General features: G+C 39.6%; 2 protein-coding genes across 3 annotated transcripts in view; one reads left to right on the top strand and one right to left on the bottom strand.

Moving 5' to 3' along the window:
- ZBTB40 (zinc finger and BTB domain containing 40) overlaps positions 1-9,599 on the top strand; it is a 168,355-nt gene extending 158,756 nt beyond the window's left edge. Inside the window, exons 16-18 of one of the 2 annotated variants that reach the window (XM_083162792.1) lie at positions 3,776-3,862; positions 4,351-4,568; positions 8,225-9,599. In XM_083162792.1, coding sequence (XP_083018918.1) covers positions 3,776-3,862; positions 4,351-4,568; positions 8,225-8,449 — 530 coding nt within the window. In that variant the 3' untranslated portion in view covers positions 8,450-9,599. Of the gene's footprint in view, positions 1-3,775; positions 3,863-4,350; positions 4,578-8,224 lie in introns of both variants that reach the window. The other variant, XM_083162791.1, reaches the window with a different exon arrangement.
- Positions 9,600-12,699: 3,100 nt separating this feature from the next.
- On the bottom strand, positions 12,700-20,913 carry LOC146041566 (olfactory receptor 1f45-like). The gene is made up of 2 exons (XM_083161519.1): positions 20,012-20,913; positions 12,700-12,742 (listed from the first exon to the last, which is right to left on the bottom strand). The coding sequence occupies exons 1-2, from the start codon at positions 20,911-20,913 to the stop codon at positions 12,700-12,702; spliced, it is 945 nt and encodes a 314-aa protein (XP_083017645.1).
- Between the last annotated feature and the right edge of the window lie 2,553 nt (positions 20,914-23,466).

Consider the following 23,466-nt stretch of genomic DNA (forward strand, 5'->3'; position numbering starts at 1 on the left):
GTTGATCTTACAAATGAATGTCCTGGCCAGTAGTCATCGAGGGCCTGACATTCATACTTGAGAATGCATTGGGGTCTCATACTGTAGGTCACCGATTTGTGAGGGAAGAAGATTGTATTCTGCAGAGGGTGAAATGTTTAGATCACTACAGCAGTCTATTGGGGGAGGTTTTCAGGAATTATATTTAGAGAGGTAGCTGATAAGTTTTTGCCATTTTTTAGCAGTTTCTCAATTATTTTTCTCTTCTGTTCTTAATGTCTGTTACCTCAGCATTTTTTTTGCTTGTCCTACATTATGCTCCGTTCAAGACCCATTCACTCTGTTCCTTTTATGTTTTTTAGGATAGTCTCTTCACTATATTGTTTCAAGTAGGCAGGTCTCTGTTCGCCATATCTGATTTTTCCAAAAGTAATGTTTCATAATGTTTCCCGTCTTTGCTTCCATGGTACCATGCTTGTCCTTTTTTCTAAGAACTCCCATAACACCTTGAGTTCAAGAATTACAAGAGATCGAATTATTTAATAGGACTCTCACTGCTCCAGGGAAGTAATATTGTTGTAGTGCTCATACTCCTCTATATCCACATTTATTTATTCATATTTGTTAGTGTTTAGTCAGAGTAACACCCAAACCCAAGAATGTGTGGTTTCTCCTTGCTTGGCTAGTACTACATTGAGAAGGCTATATGACAATGTGGTTAGTTATTTTTTCTGCCTATTAAGGGTTGAATATAACCACCATTTCCTGGATGGTATCCGGATGGCTGAAAACCAATGTCTAGCTCGACAGTCAAAAGTCCAACCACAAAAGTTTGACCTTTTAACCATGATAACCTTTTGATTGTTTTTAACCTTTTGTTAATGTCAACCTTCTGCTGTTCACCTAGACAATGTCTCTAAGCTATACCACACATCACCCTATGGTTAGAACTGAAGTTCATTTTGGACATGACAGCACCAAGTAATAATGTTGCAATGCTAAGCTTCGTGTGTATATGTGTGTGTGTGTGTGTGTGTGTGTGTGTGTGTATGTATATATGTATGTATATATGTATATGTGTATATATATATATATAGTATGGGGAGAATCAAGGCGCCTTACAGTGGTCTAGTAATTGTTATAAAAAAAGTATGGACATATATGCAAAGATATACTGTAAATATGTATTTAATATACCAAAATAAAAGAGTGTATATATATATAAAAGATTTTTTGTATACACTTAATTCATACAATATACAAGAACATAAATATGACAGTTATACAATTGGTTGGGATAGGTAGTGGGGATGGGGAAGGGGAATGGAGACAACAAGGAAGTGGGTGGAAACAGATAAGCACAGTATTAAAAAAATACAGACATATAAGAGCAATCAGTATATCCCCTTTGTTAAAAAGTATGGTTAGTACTTAGCTGGATATAGGGTAAGTAAAAAAAAGGGGAAAGTCTTTTTCGTGGTTAGGAGACCAGGAGGTAGTGCTGCAGTCTCTTGGCTCAGTGGCAGGAAGGATTAGAGGGTGGTCCCGGCGCGTTTCGTCCACTTGTGGACTTCTTCAAGGGGAGCAGAATATTGAGGTGTGATCAGTAAGGGTATTTATACTATCTGTGATTACATGGGGGTGGGATTAGAAACCGGAAGCGGAAGTGTCCAATTTTTCGTTATTTTGATACAGTCCTGGAAAAAGGTTTATAGCAATTGCCAATAGGATTGGAGACTAATTCTCCATTAATGTTGTCCAGTCAGTGTTGATGAATTTGCAGCAAATGCTGCCGCGATCAGTTAGAACTTTTTCCGCTGGACCGGAAGTGCTTCATCGCACTGTCCGTCAGTGGAACGCGGAAGTGTTTGTAGTTGGAGCGCACATAGCGCTGACTCTGGAGCGCGGAAATTAAGGCTTGTGCCGTACTGACGATAGACCGGATGTGCGTCTCCTCGCTGTCTGTTTTGTGGAACGCGGATGTTGCTGTATTGAAGCGCAGACCTTCTGTTGGATCCTGATCTTCTATTGGATCCCGGTCTTCATACTTATGGGGGCGGAGTTTTTCATTGTGAGACGCAAGCGTTGTCATAGCAATCCTCAGGTGGAGACATATTTAGCTCTTTATATTGTATGTACTACGAAAAAACAAAGTATAAATATTAATGGAAAAGGACACTTATTCAGAGTTCGTTTGCCGCATGGAAGCATTTTAGATTCTTCGTTATCATATAGGTGGCATTTTCGTGCATACGTGCAAGCAATGGTGATCCCATGTGTTTTGCTTAACTCTATTCATGTGATTATAAGGTGACAAACAGGATAGTCCTATACATATTTAAATACATATGTGACATTAATATGAACTTATAACAATAGTCGTGACAAGGTTCTTAAAATATGGGTATAGATGTGTGATAGAAAAATATATAATAATATTTATAAGTGAGAATGATGATTTTTTATGACAGAATTTTTATTTTTATTTTTAGTACGTCATATGTTTGTGATTTTTTGTGGTTAAGAACCCTAAGCTCTATTTCACCAAATGGTGCAATGACCAAATTTGTTCTGTATATACAGAGTCCATTTCTTTTGAGTCTATTGGCAGTAATTGGAATAGTAATTATTTCATTTTTTCTTTTCTCCTTTCTGGAAACTTTCTGTCGGAGCTTTCTGGGGTATAGTGAATGTCTCTGTTTGTAGCTAATCAATTCTTTAGTTCTTTGTTGAAAAGGAATAGTCCCGATACCAGTTTTTTGTATTGTATTTTTCAGGTTCAACTTCTCCGGTTCACCAAGCCGGCACCTAGAGAATCGGCTAGCCACCCTAAAGATTTTATAGTTAGATCCTAAAAATCTTATAGGTTACACCGAACACATTGTATTTAGGGTAATCTAATGCGCCAGTGTCTTAGAGCTTCTTTTTGATCTCTCTCTCTCTCTCTATATATATATATATATATATATATATATATATATATATATATATATATATATATATATATATATATATATATATATATATATATATATATATATATATATATATATATATATATATATATATATATATATATCTATATATATATATCTATATATATATCTATATATATATCTATATATATATCTATATATATATATCTATATATATATCTATCTTCCTGGATTGGTCCAATACTATTGAGTAACACAGATCGCCGAGTTCCATAAATACATTTTCATATATATATATATATATATATATATATATATATATATATATATATATATATATATATATATATATTCTATTAAAAAAAATGGTGCATGCCCACCATTGTTCTCATCCCCTGACTAGTCTGGTGTGTCTCTTCAACCAAGAAGTTTTCTTCTGGGGCATTACGTATGGTGTAATGGTTAACATTACTGCCTCACAGCACTGAGGTCATTGGTTTGATTCCCACCGTGGCTCTAACTGTGCAGAGTTTGTATGTTCTCCCCGTACTTGCGTGGGTTTCCTCCGGGTACTCTGGTTTCCTCCCATAATCCAAAAAATATACTGGTAGGTTAATTGGCTCCCAACAAAAATTAACCCTGGAATGTGTGTGTGTACATGTGGTAGGGAATATAGATTGTATGCTCCACTGGTGCAGGGACTGATGTGAATGTTCAAATATTCTCTGTAAAGTGCTCGGGAATATGTGTGCGCTGTATAAGAAACTGTTAATAAATAAAATAAATGAAGTAAACCTGTATTTGAAATTACATCATGAATTTGCTAACATTTTAATGGTCGCTGTCCACTCTTTTTTCAGATGACAAGGTATATGAATGTGAGAAGTGTAAGCAAACATACCCAACATCTGCCGCATTGCAAGTTCATATCAAATGCAAGCACTCAGGCAAGTATGGAGATGTTGGTGATTGAATTCATTTGTACAATTTCACCCAAAATATAACATGGAATGCACCTAATACTAAATTTGATGATTAAATGCAGAGTTTTTGTTGCTTAGGATGTCATTCGCCCAACTTCCCTGTGGATCTGAAGCTTACTACTACCCATTGTTTTGCTATTGTTTGCCTTCTTTACATCAGTTAAAGTTGATTGGGACTCGGTGCTAAAAGGGAGAATGGGAAGGAGATGTGGTGAATGGGAAGGAGATGATTTGGGAGATCAGGAGGGAATATGTAGTGCTCAAGCATATTAATGCTCTTTAATGACTTATTCACATAGCTGTCAAGTTGTTTCTATTCTTTAAACTATTTTATGCATTTTGAAGTTCGCAAAGTAGTGGCAAAGATCATTGGTTGTTCTAAAAAGATGTACAATGCTAAACCATTTTCCTTGATGTTTTAGCTATTTGTTTTTGTCTTTTCTTGCTTTCAGGTTCCCAGCCATTTCAATGTCTTTACTGCAGCGAGTGTTTCCAGTTCCCAGGTGCTCTGCAGCATCATGTAGCCACAGACCACTTCAATGAGACAGACAGCACATTTGGTTGTGAAATATGTGGGGAACTGTTCACTTCCCAAACCCAGCTGGAGAGACACTATGAAACAGATCATCCTGACATAGTACTGACAGAAGCCCAAGCGACAAATGCACAGGTCCTGCAGGTACATGTTTATTTATTTTTTTGTTATCTATAAAATATTATTTTATTAGCCAAAATGAAAGCAGTGCTGAAAGAATTCCACAATACTGATAGACTTCATTCAAGACGCATAGGAATAGGTACACCGGTGGCACCAGCCCAGAGGTTTCCAGACTTAAAGCCTTGTAAATGATTGGTGCTTTAAAAATACCGGCCATTATTGAACAAACTCCCACACCTCTCCCTTCTTGCATTTTATCACATTTGCTCCCATGAGTCTTCACAAAGGTAATGGAAGTGTTAAGGTGCCCATACATGGTGTGAGGGTGCTGTGCGATGTGCGCTACTGCTGGCATCCTATCGCTCAGAACATAAAGTCTGTGCAACCCATGCTTTATTTACTAGGTCAGGATCGCATGCAAATCACATTGTGATTCGATCTAGTTCAAAACGCGTAGGTATATTGTACCATGTATGGGCACCTCTAGACATTTAGATCACTTTTATTCTTTACCAAGACAACCATTTATTGTTTGAGGCAATTCTTCAGATAACAGCATCAGTTTGCAGTAGCACGGTTGAATTAATATTACTACAAACCAGGTCTGATACCCTGAATGTTATTTCAGGGGGTAACAGGCATAGTTTTTCTTCAAGAAGAAAAAATATGTTGGTGATAAGTATGTCAAACATCCAGACTCCCTTAGTTCTGCTTTGCATTAAACCTAAACTTTTATGAAGGAGGGACTGCAGATATCGCCTACTGTAGTCCCTCTATATCCAACGTAGCTGTCAGATTTACCTTTGCTTTCTGGATTTTGACCTCTACAACAAATGCCATCTTAAGATGTCGTTGACCTCCAGCTATGGCTACTGCACATGCATGGTCTGCATACAAGGCATGTGCAGTAGTACCAACAAAGGAGTAAAGAGAAAGGAGGTTTTGGTATGGCTATGTGCTTGAGGGTGCAATATATATATGTGCACAATTTTAAAAAGATATATGGATGAATCACAGATCGAAGCTGCAGTAGATATGTGGGTACTCAGCCACATCGAAAATATCAAAGAATTAGAAAGAGGTTATACTGCGCTGAGATCTGTGGTTCTTCTCATGTATTAACTCCTCTAATGGTTTCTTTTTAATGCCACTAGGGGTCACTCTTTGTTCATTAATTTTGTGAGATACACAATTAAAAAATGAAATATACGGTATATATTTTTTATCCTAACTGATAAAAATGTGTAAATTAATCATACAACAAATCATATAAAATATACAAAGCAATTAAACAACAAATACAAAAGGATCATTAAAAAAACGTTAATGCTATATATGAACAGATTTAATTATCCGGCCAAAAGAGTCCCTGTGCATTCGATGTTAATGCCTTATTCCTGATGTAGAAAGTAAGCTATGAAAAGCCACTAAGCAGTGAATAGCAGCAGTTAATAATTCCTGTTAGTAACTGCAGAAAGCATAAAGCAGCACAGAGTCATTAGCTGATAGTTAACAGCAGTCTTTTGTAAATGTTAGTGAGGCAGAAAACACAGAGGCAGAGAGTGGTTATTCCATAGTGATTAGTAGTAAAACATCAGGTTATACTTACCACTTCCTTTTGCACCAGTTATATTTTTTTGCTGAAGAAGAGGATGATAGTTTCTGCAAATCAATAAGAGACAATTTTTGTCCCAGGCTAAGTTGGCAATTCAGGTTCAGCTGTGGGTGGCCGTCCACAAAGATACTGGTACCAGATTCTGCTAATGCGTTTCTCCGCATTAATGCAGTCGGTGGCTTCCTCAGAGAAAGTAGATTCTCTGAGGAAGCCGCCGACTGCATTAAGGCGGAGAAACGCATTAGAAGGATCTGGTACCAGTATCTTTGTGGACGGCCACCCACAGCTGAACCTGAATTGCCAACTTAGCCTGGGACAAAAATTGTCTCTTATTGATTTGCAGAAACTATCATCCTCACCTTCAGCAAAAAAAAATATTACTGGTGCAAAAGGAAGTGTTAAGTATAACCTGATGTTTTACTACTAATCACTATGGAATAACCACTCTCTGCCTCTTTGTTTTCTGCCTCACTAACATTTACAAAAGACTGCTGTTAACTATCAGCTAATGACTCTGTGCTGCTTTATGCTTTCTGCAGTTACTAACAGGAATTATTAACTGCTGCTATTCACTGCTTAGTGGCTTTTCATAGCTTACTTTCTACATCAGGAATAAGGCATTAACATTAAATGCACAGGGACTCTTTTGGCCGGATAATTAAATCTGTTCATATATAGCATTAACAGTTTTTAATGATCCTTTTGTATTTGTTTAATTGCTTTGTATATTTTATATGATTTGTTGTATGGTTAATTTATCCATTTTTATCAGTTAGGATTAAAAATATATATATTTCCTTTTTTAATTGTGTATTTCATGAAATTAATGAACAAAGTGACCCCTAGTGGTGTTAAAAAGAAACCATTAGAGGAGTTCATAAAGGAGTAAAGAGACTGTCTCTGTCCGTCCATTTGATTATTAAACAACTGGGAATGTGTAAGGATCAGACCTGCCCAGGCAGAAGGGAGGGCACATGACATCAACACCAGCCTTGATCAGCCTGTCTGTCGTAGAGTTTTGGAAGGATCAGACTTTCTCACATTTGCACAGACTAGAAAATCATTTGGTGGTGAATGAATTGCATTTGGATTTGCAGTTCACTCTGAGATTTGCATGGGTGGCGGCTAATTACTCGCTGCCATCTCTAAATTTCTAGGTAATTGGATCTCACTTAGGCCCACAGATCGCATTGCTGGCTACTACTAAATGGGCCACAGTGTGAGTCCTGCTGTGGTTTTTATAAAATTTAAGTTGATAAATTTTATTTTGTTCTGTTTGTATTTAGTCAAATTATTTAGTCCAATATTTATTTGACTAAATACAGAGAGCTAATAGCAATTCTGCATTATTACTGGCCTCTATAAGGTGCAACAAATTTCTGCAATTCCATACAGAGCAAGGTTAAAAACTGGGAAAAACAGAGTAAAATGAATAACACTCATGCTAAAAAGAAAATATTTACAGATTTGGACATAAATCTAACATATACCAGTACGCTGAGGTAGTGTTGAGTCATCGTCCCAGTGCCCTACCTTTTTGTGTCCCCAACAGTTTTGTAGAATGTGATTAATGGTAAATGTAAAACACATTATGTTTGTGTGACTCCTAACGTTCATATTACAAACAAACTTCAGTTCAGTATTTTCTGAAAAATGATATGACGAGTGCACAAAAATCTAGAACACCGATAAGTATTTGTACAACAGAATGGCTGAAGTGTTGTGGTGTGCACTTTTGGCTACAATTTTGACTACATAGTCAAAATAACATAGAAATGGAATAGTAAGCTAAAATCGCACAGTGTTTAGGAGGCTTGCGATACCGATGTGGGGACCTGCTGCATTAATATCACAAAGGAAAATAGACAGTGCAGGCAAGTCTATTTTGACTGCCGCCTGTAGAATGTGATAGTCAAAATCACAAGTGCCGTTAGCCAAAATCGCATAGCCAAAACCAGGAGAGAAATACTTGTAGCATAGTCAAATTCGGACATTAGACTGAATTGCACTGTTTGTACATACCTTAACTCTAGTTTCCTTTGGTTCACCACAGGTCATTCAGACTCAGGATCAAGTAACAACTACAGAGCAAGTGATTACCTTGGATGAATCACAGCTGGCTGGATCTCATATGATTGTGACATTACCAGATTCTCAAAGCAGCCAAGCTTCTACTACAGAACTAGTGGCTGTCAGCATGGAGGATATATTTGACGGAACAGTTACCCTTATTTGTGGAGACGCAGTCTCTGGGTCAACACAGAGAACTCAAAGCTAAAGATCCTTTCCAGATTGCTTATTGGTTCTATCTTGAGTTTAGTATTGTTTGTTTACTCCAATGGCTATTATGCCACATTCAGATTATTTTCATTTCTTGAATCTGGTATCTGGTCACCTCAATACTTTTATTTATTTATTTTTCTCCATGTAAACTTTGTGTTTGTTTTTTTAGGTTTTTTTTACAATTTTTTTTTCTGTCTTGAACAGCTTGTTAAATGTTACTAACTTCACTGATATGCTTAACCCCTTTTGTTAGTATATTGAAAGCAATACCAACTAACAAGCCTGAGCACTTTGCTGTGAATTGCAGACGATGGGCCAGATGCACTAAGCTTCAAAAAGTTATACCGTGGAGAGTGATAAACAACCAGACAATCAGCCCCTAATGGCAATGTTAAAGATGTGGGTTGAAAATGACAGTTATGAGCTGATTGGCTGTTTGTTTATCTCTCTCCACTTTCTCACTTTTTGAAGCTTACTGCAATGCCAAGTATATGATAATGAATATTTAAAAGGCATTTATCATTCCTTCTGTAAACACACTTGGCAACCATGCTTTAAAAAGGGCTTTTCGGTGTTCTCCCATGCTGATCTTTCAAAAGCAGGGATCAGAGATTACAGAAGCAATGGTACAGCTCCTTCTTCGCTTTCTATTTAAAGAAAAAACCAAGGCAGCCTTCTATGCATATGCAAGATTATTTGTATAGTCGACTAGCATTGCTAAATGAAATATCTAATTGGATAGAAATGTTACTTTATGTTTAAGCTGGAAGATGTAGTAAGTGAAAGTGATTTAGCAGAATATGACCTCTTTAGAATGGATTGCTAATGTTTATACACATTTAAATGTATTTGTATTGCCTCTTCCTGTGGAAGAACTCTGCAAAAAATCTATAGCTACAAATTCAGGTTAAATTTAAAGATTAACGTTCACTTTCGAATGAAGTTATTTTAAACTGAAATGTTGAAAATGTTTAATTGACATTAATCATACAGAAAATATATACATACATTCATTTTCTATTGTCATGTTTAGTTCACATTACTGTTTCCAAACTGAAATTAAGTTACTTATCCCTTTAGAAAAAGGGGACAGCTGCCTAGACTGTTGTTAAACGTAAGTTAATAAAACAAATCTTATACATAAATGTTTTGCTGTAGTTTATTGATATTAGATTTTTTTGCCTTTTAAAATAACCAGTTTAATATGAAATAAGTAGGAAATAAGGTCCCTTCAGTTTTAACCCTGCATCCAGCAACTTGTCACTTCCTGTTAGTCTGTCTCTCATAGAGTGCACACTGTTCACTGCAGACAGTAGCAGCTGAGGCTGGCAATTTGAAGTGACACAATGAGATGTCTGACAGGTGATATCATGGTCATTCTTCAGCGGGGTCTGGTATAAAGAATCAAGAATCTGGGCTTTATTTTGGGGGGGCAATGAATGTTTTTTTGTTTTGTCTTTTACCCGTGAGGGACAGTGTGATATTTGTTTCAGACTGTAGCTCCCAACTAAAGTGCCAGGGAATTTGTCTAATTTTTATTTGTCACAACTCATATCACCTTACAAAAAGTATCATTGAGAATGTCTTCAATCCCAAATCCTGGAACTACAAAAATGTGGTGGGATTGGCTTCCCTAGTTAGAACCCACAGTCAACCTGAAGTCTTGCTTTGTGGACCTCAGCGAACCTGCCATTTAGTATATCTTGCCCCAGGTTAACTTGGATTGTGTAAAGAAATACTTCAGAGTTCTCCAGGTTTTTGTTTGGATAATGAATACTCAGTGAAGAAGGTTTAGTGTTTTTTAATGCAGAAAACTTGGGACCTTCTAGAAATTAAAAAGATGATTCAATAACTAAGGTAACAAGACCTCTGATATTGTACTTTTTTTTTTTTTATTACTGTATGTGTGTGTGTGTGTGTGTATGTATATATTATATGTATGGTTTTTGAACAGGTTATTTACTTCACGTATTCAACATACTCGTCTAAGCATTTGATCCAATGGTACAACAAGGAATTTATCCCAACGTAGAAGATATCCATGACAAACATCTGAAGCCAGGACAGAATAGCTTGCTGAACAGGCTTCTAAAATGTTCTAAAACAGGGGTATTCAAACAGGGTCCCGAAATCTACAAACTGTTCGTTTTCCAGACCACCTAGCTAGTGCACAGGTGTAGTCATTACGAACTGTCACATTTTGAACATGAACTGTTGGTAGATCTCAAGGACTGTTTTGGCCACCACTGATCTAAAGAGATGGAAATGTGTATGTCCTACTCAATCAGACCTGTTAATGCAGCACAGATTGTCATTTGTGGTGGGCGTGCTTTGCAAGCCCAATCGCTGATCATCTTGCCAGTGATCTGCTGTTAATAAAGGCAGTGCACCAAAACCAAATCTTGTATCTGTGTCATGGATCACACTACGTACAGTCAGGTCCATAAATATTGGGACATCAACACAATTCTCATATTGTAAATTACAGCCTGAAGTCTGGAATGCAAAGACATCACCAGATGCTGGGTTTCATGCCAGGTCTCTACTGCAAATGTATCCAGTTTCTGCTTGTTCTTGGGGCATTTTCCCTTCAGTTTTGTCTTCAAGTGTAATTGACTTGTTCATTACATAACATTACACTTATTTGCCTTAAACTCTTGGGTTGCTTTTGCAGTATGCTTCCGGTCATTGTCCATCTGCACTGTCCAATGAGTTCTGAAACATTTGACTGAAAAAAAGCAGATAATATTGCCCAAAACACTTCATTAATCCTGCTGCATTTGTCAGCAGTCACATTATCAATAAATACAAGGGAACCAGTTCCATTGGCAGCCATACATGCCCACACTATTGACACTACCACCACCATGCTTCACTGATGAGGTGGTATGTTTTGGATCATGAGCAGTTCCTTTCCTTCTATGTACTCGTCTCTTACCTTCACTTTGGTACAAATTGATCTTTGTCTCATCTGTCCATAGGATGTTGTTCCAGAACTGTAAAGGCTTTTTAGATATTGTTTTGCAAACTCTAATCTGGTGTTCCTGTTTTTGACACACACCATTGGTGTACATCTTGTGGTGAACCCTCTATATTCACTATTGTGACGTCTTCTCTTGATTGTTGACTTTGACACACATACACCTAACTCGTAGAGAGTGTTCTTGATCTGGCCTACTGTTGTGAAGGAGTTTTCCTTCACCAGGGAAGTCATTCTTCTGCCATCCACCACAGTTGTTTTCCGTGGTCTTCATGGTCTTTTGAGAGCTGAGAGCTCTCCGGTTCATTCTTTCTTTTTAAGAATGATCCAAACAGTTGGTTTGGCCACACCTAATGTTTTTGCCATCTGCCTGATGGGTTTCTTTTGATTTTTCAGCCTAATGATGGCTTTCTTCACTGATAGTGACAGCTCTTTGGATCTCATATTGACCGTCAACAACAGATTCAAAATGCAAATGTCACATGTGGAATCAACTCCAGACCTTTTACCTGCTTAATTGATTATGATATAACAAGGGAATAGCCCACACATGTCCATGCAATAGTTTTTGAGTCGATTGTCCCAATACTTTTGGTCCCTTAAAAAGTGGGAGACACATATAGAAACTGTTGTAATTCCTACACCGTTCACCTGATTTGAATGTAAATACCTTCAAATTAAAGCTGAAAGTCTGCAGTTAAAGCATCTGTTATTTTATTCATTTCAAATCCGTTGTGGTGGTGTATAGAGTCCAAAATATGAGAATTCTTTATTGACCTAGCCTAATATTTTTGTAAAAAATCCCTTAAATAAATAGTGTTTGATTTGTCATAACATTTATTTAGTGTTACTTCTAGGAACTGGGCAGGGCGGGTGCAGAATGAAAGGGTGGACCAGGCACGCAGATGTCATGCAAAGTTTGGGCCCGAACCGTTGACTTCACCAGAGGGGGCGGGTTGAGCCTGCTAACATCATCATCATTGGGGGGCGGGCCAGGCCTGCCGAAGTCACTGCTGGGGAAGTGCTGGGCATCTACAGGGGTGCTGGGCTTTCCTCGTGCACACTGGCAGGGACAGGCAGCAGGCTATTCTAGCAGGGCGCTGCTAGAGGGGCAGGGCGAATTTTGCCCTTGAAAAATCGGACTGAATGTGGGACCCTGCTAAAATGGGAGACGGTCATCTGTCAGAACAGACTTATGCAACCCATACACGCTGCGATGCCGGGCTGTGCATTCTGTGCTTTGAGGTGCGCTCTCCCGCTGCACCTCATCTCACAGTACTAAAAGTATGTGCTTGCACATACTTTTTGTACTTAGTTTTCATCGCATTGCATGCATAACGCATGCACAGGCAATGCAATGTGATCCCTGCTATTGAAGCCCACAACGCACGCCCGCATTTTGAGCCCACATGTGCCGAAAGGCGGTATTTCATGCCCTACCATCCACTAGGGCCTGGTGAGAGATTAAAATAGTGTGCCAGTGCCCGAAACATAGTGAAGCGAGCGATGCGAGGGGCTGCGGTTCAACTCCAACTGTGTCCATGTCGACTGTGTCAACATTCGGGTAAAAAAACTGAAAAACCCATGTCGACCTTGACCCATGTCGACCTTGACCCATGTCGACCTTGGGGCCAGTCGACCTTCCGTTGTCTACCTAATGACTGTAGACCTAAGTCTGTTCTGACAGATGTACCGATTCAGCTAAAACAGCCTAGCGTGAACACTATTCTAGAACAATCAATTTACTGCAAAGATTTACAGCTCCTGTATCTATTTCTGATGGATACAGCTGTTCCATCATTTTCAGTGAAAACCGTTGTTCCATTGGGAAATACTGTAGCAATCTTATGAGGGACTTAACTGATTGATAAATGGAAACCTTTTTAAACTAATTTTTATAGTAGAACCCACATATACCAGTGTGGCTATGGCTTCTGTTCCACTACAGACAGAAAATATTTACTTTAGGATATGAAAATAATTAGAGCGGGTGGTGTATATGCTGGTAAAGATGCAATGGTTTTCTCAGCCAAAGCTATTCATTCTTCACTACATATGAGATACAGGGCTGACACTGGGGTATAGGTTGGACACCAAACGGGTTAAAGTTTTGCCTTCGGGTAACCAAGGCTCCTCATCCCATACTCTGAAGGTGTATGCCCTCAGGCAAACAGTTTTTCATTTACTATTTTATAACAAGGGCTGCTTTATGCAGCCTTCACTTTCATTTAATTTTCTTTTATTTAGGCTTGCAGCACTGAACGCCCCAAGGGCCGCAGCACCATGTCCAGGTGTGTGACCTCGGTCAGGATCCACAATAGCAGGGTCCGACAGCCACAGCCGAACGTCTGGGTCAAGTAAGCTGCTCTCGGCGCTCTTTGGTAGCCATTCGCAACTCCGATGCGTTGGTCCTCCAGGCTGCGTGACCATGCGGGGACTGGGTCACTTGCTACCCCACCAGGTGAGGGGGATGCAGCACTGGCAACGGGGATTCCCATCTGAGGTCACTGCTAGCTTCCATCTTCCCTGAGGGGTCCAGTGTCAATAGGAAGAATTGGGCTCTCCTCATTAGCCACTCCAACAGGCCTGTGGCGCCATATCTCTGAGAGAATTCCCGCCTCCCTCCCTCCATGCACAGGAAGTAGAACGGCCATTTCTGCCTGGTCCAGACTGCTTAATGCACCTCCAGAGAGCTAGGGCTTTTCTCCCAATATACCTCAGCTCCACAAAGGTCAGGCTATACTGTCATTCTCCTGCCAGTCTAGGGATTTGGTCAGTTGAGTACCGTTTCCCTATTTCTGCATTGTGTGCGCTGCTTTTTGTGTGTGTATTTATACCTCTGTTATAACCCTTTTTGTCAAACTGTGGTTTAATCTCCTACACATATTACACACTTTGCACTAACTTAATAGTCACACTAGTTTATTATACAGTGTGGTTTATTTTTGCCTCAGATATGCTATGTTGTCTAGATGCAAGAGACAGAAGGAGGGGTAGCTCCTTTGTTGCACATATGTACTGCTTGTGCTGCTGGTTTGTCTCTTCAGGATGAGATTTATGGCAAACTGCACATGCTTTTATAAAGTGCAGCAGGAGGCCCCAGCCACAGTGTCTTACCAGGAACCAGCGTGGGCTACTTCCCTTGCTCAGGTGATGGCGCAGCTGGTGGATCAACTGGCATCTGCTATCCCTGCACAGCCTTCTCTAGCAGTGGCACCTTCCACTTCGGACCCCTGTGTTGGGACCCCCCCTTGGATGAGCTCACTTACAGCATCTGTACAGGGATTACAGCAACTTCTGTATAAACGTACAGTATTAATTAGGGGCAGCTCCGCATCTTAGTCCATATGTTCCTCTGTGTGATTCTGAACAAGAGGAAACTGGGACTGTGTCCTCTGATGCAAAGATCACTTCATCTCTGAAAAATACTCCCTCTTTTTTAGAGTTAGAGGCCCTGGTTACGGCCGATAGAGAGATCTTTGGCATGGAGGAGGAGAAGGATATGTCTCCTAAGGCTAAGGGCCCTGTGTTCAAAAGATGAAAGAAGTCTGACACCTTTTATCCTAAGTCGGAACAGCTAGAGGGTATGTTAGCTAAGGAGTTGCGTTACTCCTAACGGATGTTTCAGATACCAAGACATTTGCCCACTCTTTATCCCCTACCTCTACTTTGCCCATACCAAACACCACTTCCTTAAAGGAACCCACTGGTAATTTTTTGAAGGTGATGTATCCTCTGCTAGGGGAATTTGTGGCATTCCTGGATAGTCAGAATGCTTTTTGCAGCTACGTTTGACAGCGTGGCTGTTGAACGAGCGGTGCTGCAGAAACTTGGCATTACATCTGTAGTTGTTCCAACAAAAATTCAAGCACGCAAGTGCCTGTAACTTCCAGATATTATTACAGTATTTGGAAGGTGTATGGCCTGTGGTGTGAGAAAAGGCAACTTTCAGCAGTCCCTTTTCGTTTGAACGGTCTTCTCCTTTTTCTACAAAGCTGGTCTTCATTTTGCTTCCCTGAAATTGTAGGTCTCTGCACTTTTCTTTAAAAAAAAGAAAGTCTGGCTTCTCTTCTGGAAGTTTGGACATATCTGCATGGAGTGTTAAGACTGCAGCTTTCTTTTGTTAATAGTTGCGTAGTAGTAGTAGTTTGAAAAAAGACTTACGTCCATCAAGTTTAACCTTTGATTACCAGTTATATCCCTGGGTGTTTTTATCTAATAAATGATTGTCTAGCCCTAATTTAAATGACGTTATTGTATCTGCCGACACCACCTCCCATGGAAGAGTTCCATAATTTTACTGCCCTTACCGTAAAAAAGCCCTTCCTTTTTAAATATTCTGAAACTTCTTTCCAGTTTAAGTGCATGCCCTCATGTCCTAGTAACTGATTTTAAAGTAGATAGGCTTCCTGGCAGATCGTTTTAATTGCCCTTGATATATTTGTACATGTTAAGTGTGTCACTCCTTAGTTGTCTCTCTTCTAACATTAACAGTCCCAATTTGGCTAGTATTTCCTCATAGCCTAAGGTCTACATCCCTTTTATTAGTTTGGTTGCCCTTCTCTGGATTTCTTCTAGTTGTACAATGGGCAGTATTCAATGAGAGAAATTCTCCGTGCATGGCGAGAGATTTTTTCTCTCGCCATGCACTCGCCCTGTTCCGGAGGGCTCGCTGCCACTCCTGCTCCCACTATTCAATGTGGTTAAGACTCGCCGCCACTTGCGGCGAGTCTTAACCCCTGCAGCGGATGAGCGTCCGCGGCAGGAAGCTGGCAGGGAGCCGTGGGACGGTGGCAGCCAGGGAGATTAAAGTCTCCCTGGCTGCCCCAGAACATATGTGGAGGGGAGGAGGGCTCCCCGGGACCCAGGCAGCACAAGCTGCCCCCCCCCCTATAGCCAGCGGGGGACCCAGTATTCACTGCACCCGATCGTGCATATGTAATGATCGGGTGCAGTGAATATATGAATATCTAATGAGCGGCTCGAGAGCTCCGGCCCCCTGTCGGCTGCTCTGTGTAAAAAAAAAAAAAAAAAATTTTAATTTTTTTTTTTTTAAATTAAATATATATTCATGTGCTATAAGCACAGGAATAAAAATAACATGCCCCTTCACAGAAAAAAAATCCTGATTTTTTTACACCAAAATTAAAAAAAAAAACCTTTTAGTTTAAAAGTTCACATTCCATGAAAAGATGGAGAATTGCTACACAGAGAGACACGGCGAAAATCACTTAAAAAGACGGCGAAAATATCACATTGAATAGGATGGTTCACTTTTGGAGAGCAAAATGCTCCTTCCAACGCGAAAATAGCACAAACTCGCCATAAAACAAGGCGAATTTTTCTCATTGAATACTGGCCAATTTCTTTTTTTTTGTAGTGTGAAGACCAGAAATGCACTCCAAATTGTACAATGGTAAGATTATATTGATGTCCCTAGATTCCATGCCCCTTGTATACAGGCTAGCATCGTATTTGCTGCTACCTGACACTGAGCACTGCACCCCAGGTTTTTTTTTGCAATTTGGACTCCTAAGTTCTTTCCAAAATCTGATTTACCCATTTCTACACCGTTTAAGTTATAAGTAGCACAATGGCTATGGTTCCCCGGATGCATAACCTTACATTTGTCCACATTGAACCATATTTTCCATTCTTGTTCCCACTCATCCATTTTATTTAGATCCCTTTTGTAAAGTAGAGACATCCTGATCAGTACTAATCACCCAACAGTTTTGTGTCATCCGCAAAGATAGATAAGTTGCTGAGCTTTGCCCCCTCTATATCATTAATGAATGTTTACTAGAAGAGGCCCAAGCACTGATCCCTGTGGTACCCCACTTAGTACTGGTATCTAACCAGAAATATTCTCCATTAACCACCGCTCTCTGTTCTCTATCCTGCAGCAACCAGCTACTCACCCAGCTACAGATTTTTACCTCTAGTCCCACCTCCATTTCATTAATATAGCTCTAGTGTGGTACGGTATCGAAGGCCTTTGCAAAATCCAGGTATACTATGTATAATGCAATCCCAATATCTAAATTCTTGCTGACCTCCTCGTAAAAGCTTGTTAGGTTGGTTTGGCACAAATGATTTTTAACAATGCTATTTTTGTTCTATACAAACCAATACAAACCAAGTAAACAAGGATTGCCAGCTTCAAAACAATCTTTGGCTTAATGGATTCATCTGGCCATTCATCAAGCTTGCACTACAGCCTCACGGCCGGTTCCATCATCAGTGTTTGCTCATTCCATCCATTCAGTGGGTCCCATTTGGGCAGCTGTCTGGGCGGTGTCTGCGTTGTAGTTGTGCCTTGCTGCTACTTGGGTGGGCAGGCACGCGTTTGTGAATTTTTATTAGTTTGCGGCTTCAGAGTTTCAGTTTAGCTGCGCAGTTTTGCAGGATTCTCCAGCATCACCTATGGATGAAAGAGAAAACAGGATTTTCCCTTTATCTGATTCCATAGGGGATGCTGGATGCCCACCCTGCGTTATTATGGTCTGTAAAGGAGTGGATGTATTCGATTACGGATGTGTTTTTGATTGCAGTTCTTTGCCTAGTTGTTGGGTACAGCGAGAGCCATCCTCATCTATCCTATTCATGGGATTAAGTAAACCAGTTTAATCCCCTGATGTAGTATTCTATGTATTGTATTGCAGCTAAAAACAATAGATGATAATAAGTCTTGGTGAGCCATAGTTGAAGAAGGCTCCATCTGTATGTACATGTGTTTTTGTTTTCATATTTTCAGAAGTATCTCCTCCAGTTCTTAACTGGTCTGTGGGAGGGCATAGAGAGGGAGGAGCCAGTCACACAATTTAAAAAAATGTAAGTGCCCAGCTCCTCTAGTCACTCATCTATACCCCAAGTTAAGGAACACACCATCCAGTGTCCCTTATGGAATCAGAGAAAGGGATTTATCGGTAAGTACCAAAATCCTGTTTTTTCCATAGAATTATTTTCTAAAGTCCAAAAAGTTTTTTGTATTGCTCTCCTCATTGTTATTGTTAAAACTGTGTAAACAATTGAATTGGGCATTGGATTGTACAATTCTCTAGTATATAATGAACACGAGAATATGCAGTTAATGTATGAAAACTGCCCTTTGATTAGCATATCCTTAGGCTGGTTCTTATCTTAATGTAAATGTAAAGTAACAACTATGATTCTATCAGTGAGGATAACAAACTTGTTGGTAGATATATCGAAGCATGAGAGTGTAAAGAGTATATTATGTCTCAAAAGAAGCTACATAATGTATTAAATCAAAAGCAATTGAAGAGTTAATGATGGCTGCTATTGCACAGCTGCTGCAACTTTGTACACATTGGCTGTGAAATAATATGTAAATGTCGCAGGATGCATTTTGTGTAAATAGCATTTTGCACTATTTGGACATCCTTCATCTGAGTTAGTTGGGGTGGTCAGGATATTGCCACAGCTGTGGTCAGTAAAGCTGAATCCAAGGATGCAGTCAATAGCTTCAGCATGCCAAGAAAATGGGGACGGCATACCCCTGTTTTATTTATTGGTCAATTATACTATACTGTGGCGTAGAGCACTGCATGAAAACTCACAGATCTCTCACCATTGAAGAGATGTAAGTCAAACATTGGTTTCACAAACCTTTCTAAATCAGAAAACTAATGCTAATAGACAACACACTTTGCTTTTTATAATACATTTTCTGCCACAGCAAAGACCATACATAGGTTAACCCTTTGAGTACCAACATTGCTGTGAGAGATCCTTAAAATATCCACTAAAAATGCCAGCGTTGTTCACCGCGGCTGTTCTTTTAGTATAAATAAATACAAATACAGCCAAGTCTATTCATTTAATATTGCACCCGAAAAAAGTAGTCGTTATGAGCAACGTTGGCATATTTAGAGGATCTTTCACAGCAACGTTGACACTCAGGGTTAATATGGGCAATGCAAGGTTAAAAGGAGGCATGGAACCATCACAAATGTTCGATATAGGTCTACAAGGGAGAGGTTGACTGTAGCTAAAGAGATCATTGTCACTGAAAGTAGACCATTCTTGAGAAGTGATGCTACATAAACAAAGCCTTACTTTGGCAGATCAGGCGCTTCTACAGGTTCCATGATAAGTGTAAGGTCCAAAAAGCAGAGTGTTACCCTACTTTGGCAGGCCTTGTTCTTGGTTGATGAGGCCTGACTACCATGTCCTTCTCAGTAGTATGTACTTTAACCAAATCTTTGACACAATTTTTGAATGTTTTTTATGTACTGTTTGTAATATTATAATAAAAATTCATATTATGTTTAGGTAAAGATTCTTTCCATACTGTACATACTGTATACAGTATGATTTTTTTTTCTATACATATTGACTGTTTTACTTGCCTTTTTCTATTTATATAATTTTCTTTTGCTGATCGATTTTTCCTGCTGCCTGTATCCTCTATCTAAAGCGAAACCTAGCAACAACGGAAAATTCAGATTTAAAGAAAATAAATACTTATTCTTGCCGATGTGGAATCAGTTGTAAAATCTGTTGAATAATACATAGTACATAGAATTATTTGTTTAGGATAAAAGTTTTTTGAAGGCTCTCTTGACATCCTTATTGCGCAAACTGTAAATAAATGGATTGAGCATTGGAGTAAAGACTGTGTACAGAACTGAAGCAAGCTTATCATAACCAAGGGAATATGCAGTCGATGGACGAAAGTACACACAAATCATTGTTCCATAGAACAATGTGACAGCACTCAAATGAGCTGAACAGGTAGAAAAAGCAGTTTTTCGTCCAGTGGTAGAGCGTATCTTTAGGATGGTCCTAATAACATGAATGTAAGAAATCAAGGTAATCAAAAAAGGTAATGCAACAACCAACGATCCCTCAGTAAATATAACTAACTCATTCACAGATGTATCAGAACAGGAAAGTTTAAAAAGTGGTATTAAGTCACAAAAGAAATGCTGGATGAGACGAGGTCCACAAAAAGATAGTCTAGAAATCAGAAGCGTATGAAGGACAGAGTTGATGAAGTTTGTTGTCCAAGAAGCGAAGACTAATAGATAACACATTTTTCTGCTCATTATTTTTATGTAATATAAGGGTTTACACACTGCTATGTATCTGTCATACGCCATTGTTGTGAGAATGAAGCATTCTACTCCTGCAAAGGCAATGAAGAAATAAACCTGGGCAATGCACTCTGGAAATGAAATTGTGTTCTTGTTAAGCAAACTTAAAAGTAGACGTGGAACCACCACTAGTGGCAGGCATAGGTCTACAATGGAGAGGTTGCTGAGAAAAAAGTACATTGGTGAGTGCAACAAGTGAGAGCTAATTGTCACTAAAAGTAGAAGAACATTCCCAAGAAGAGATGATACGTAAACTGCCAAAAACACTGGGAAAAGCACTACTGGATGGTGGACATAATCTGAAAAGCCTACTAAATTAAACTCTGTTGTGGATAATTCCACTGAGGAGTTTGTCATTTTTAATTTATATAATTCCTAGCAGTAGACTAGAAAATGAACTGACCCACAGCATTGCTCTTATCCTCATTGGGAAATTCCTTGTTGTTCTTATGTGAGGCCGCATCCTGTTCTCCATTGTAAGAATTGTCTATTGTATGAATTCTCTAGAAAAAAAACAATGCATACAGTATTAGTAATATAGACTTTAGGACTTCATAGATGAGGAAATACTTGACACACAGTATTGGTAAACTACATGTCCCAGTATGACAGAACTGGCAATCTAATGTGCAACTACAAGATGACAAGTTCAATCATCAAAACTTATCCCATAAAGAAAAGGAAAAGTATTTCAGAATCCGCTTTAATTACCAGGTATACTTACGTATACTAGGAATTTGTTTTCGGTTTAAAGTGCAGCAGACTGGAGAGTAATAAGTGTTCAAATGTGTGTGTGTGTTGGGGGGGGGGGGGAACCATGTACAGATTCATATTCAGATAGGTATACCAAAAGGGTCACAGTGTAAATCAGGCATGTCCAACCTTGGCCCTCCAGATGTTGTGAAACTACACATCCCAGCATGCTTTGCAATAGTTTTTGCATTCTCTAATAGCAAAACTGTGGCAAAGCATGCTGGGATGTGTAGTTTCACAACATCTGGAGGGCCAACGTTGGACATGCCTGGTGTAAATTTACATGCAGAGGATTTGGAAGCGTGGTCAGTTAACCAAATGTTCAAGTGATCTGGAATTCAGCAGGTGGACCGTTAGGGGAAAGAAGCTTTTGATGCTTCTGTTGGATCTGGTGAGATTGGCCTTCACTATCTTAATTGCCTGCTTTTTGGCTACCTACTGTATGTTTATTTCTTTTGATGGCGGAGCAATGAACAATTAACGAGGAGCACAGTATAGACTCCACAATCATGGAATAGAAGAAGAGCATGAGCTTCTGTGGTACGTTGAACTTAGGAGAAACAGACTCTGCTGCACTTTCTCGATGATGGCATCTATGTTGGGGCCCCCAGTTGAGGTCCTGGGTGATTGTGGTACACAGGAACTTGAAGGAGTCCTCTAGCGACACCACGCTTTTGGCTATCGCTAACGGAGGCACACCAGCTGCCTTCTTTCTAAAGTCCACTACCATCTTAACCGTTTTGAGCAGGTTGAGATCAAGATTGCGGCTGCACCATTGAAACAACTGGTCCACTTACGATTCATAAGCTGGTTTGATGAGGCTGAAGACGACTGTGTCGTAGGCAGATTTTATCATCTTAACTGATGGTCACTCAGAGGTACACATGTTGGTGTTTGGTATAGGGAAACTATGTGTTATAAAATATTTTTTTTGTGATGAAATATATGTGAAAACATTTTAAAATGAGAAGGTATGTATTAAATTAATTAAATTGGGGCGTGGCCTGGCTGTCAAAGAAAGAGGTCACTCTTTTACTGGGCTCCTGATCCCCTTCTACATTTGTCCTACCTGGGCTTTACCCACCCTCCTCACAACCCCACCTGGACATTGAATTGACCCCACTGTTAGGCATGTCTGTATTCCTGCATATCACCACTAGGGGCATCAGGCACCTGTGGACTTGTCTCTCTGTCTCCAGACTCTGGGGAATCAGGTGCCTGATGATTGGAGACAATCAGCTCAATTTGGACACCTTTGAGCGGCCTATTTATTCCTCCTGAGACCAGCACTCAGAGCTGGTCATTGTTTGTTCATCCCTGTTGTGGAAAGGAGTGTTTCCAGCCTATCCCTTATACCATAGCCTTGGTCCGGAGTTCCTGCCTGAGATTCCTGCATGTCTGCCAGTCTGCCAAAGATTCCTGCAAGTCTGCCACTCTGCCAAAGATTCCTGCACATCTGCCACTCTGCCAGATTCCTGACACTCTGCTTTATTCCTGCCACTCTGCCAAGTTCCTGCTAAAGATTCCAGTATCACTGCACATTCTTGCCACTCTGCTTTGGTCCTGCCACTCCGTCCCAATAGTTTCCTGTGTATTCTTTAATAAACATCCTGCATTTTCCTACCATCCGTTTGTTCTGTGGAAGTTTGCTTGGAGCTCCAGGTGTTAACCGTAACAGAATGACCAGCCTAAACAGTCAAGAGAATGCTGAACAAAAGTTCTGTTTGATTCTCTAATTAAATCCTTGATTGCAGAGCTCCCTGGTGTTTTCAAGTTAGCTAATGATCCCTGTGGAAAAGCTGCACTTAACCCTATGCATGCAGATATCATTTTACTCCGTGTGCAATTTGTTGAACTTGGTACCTTTTTGTCTGATTTCCTGAAGAAAATATCTGCATTGCTTCAAGTTAATTTTGCTTCTGATATTCCTGGACAATTGGCAGAAAAACAAACTTCTGTACCGCAAGAGGGGCCTTCTAGTTACTCCAACCCTCAGGGCACCATTTTACCATCTGTTGCTGTGGTTCCAGATATAGTCCAAACAGTAACTGTGAATTTCAGAGGTTCAAGTGGTCCTCGTGCTCCGCTATCTGTAACAGAGCGTGCCTTTCGCAGGAATAACCTTTTGTGCTTGTATTGTGCCAGCCCTGAACACTT

Source organism: Crinia signifera, chromosome 19 (assembly GCF_055691185.1).
Source record: "Crinia signifera chromosome 19, ASM5569118v1, whole genome shotgun sequence".
Lineage (NCBI taxonomy): Eukaryota > Metazoa > Chordata > Amphibia > Anura > Myobatrachidae > Crinia > Crinia signifera.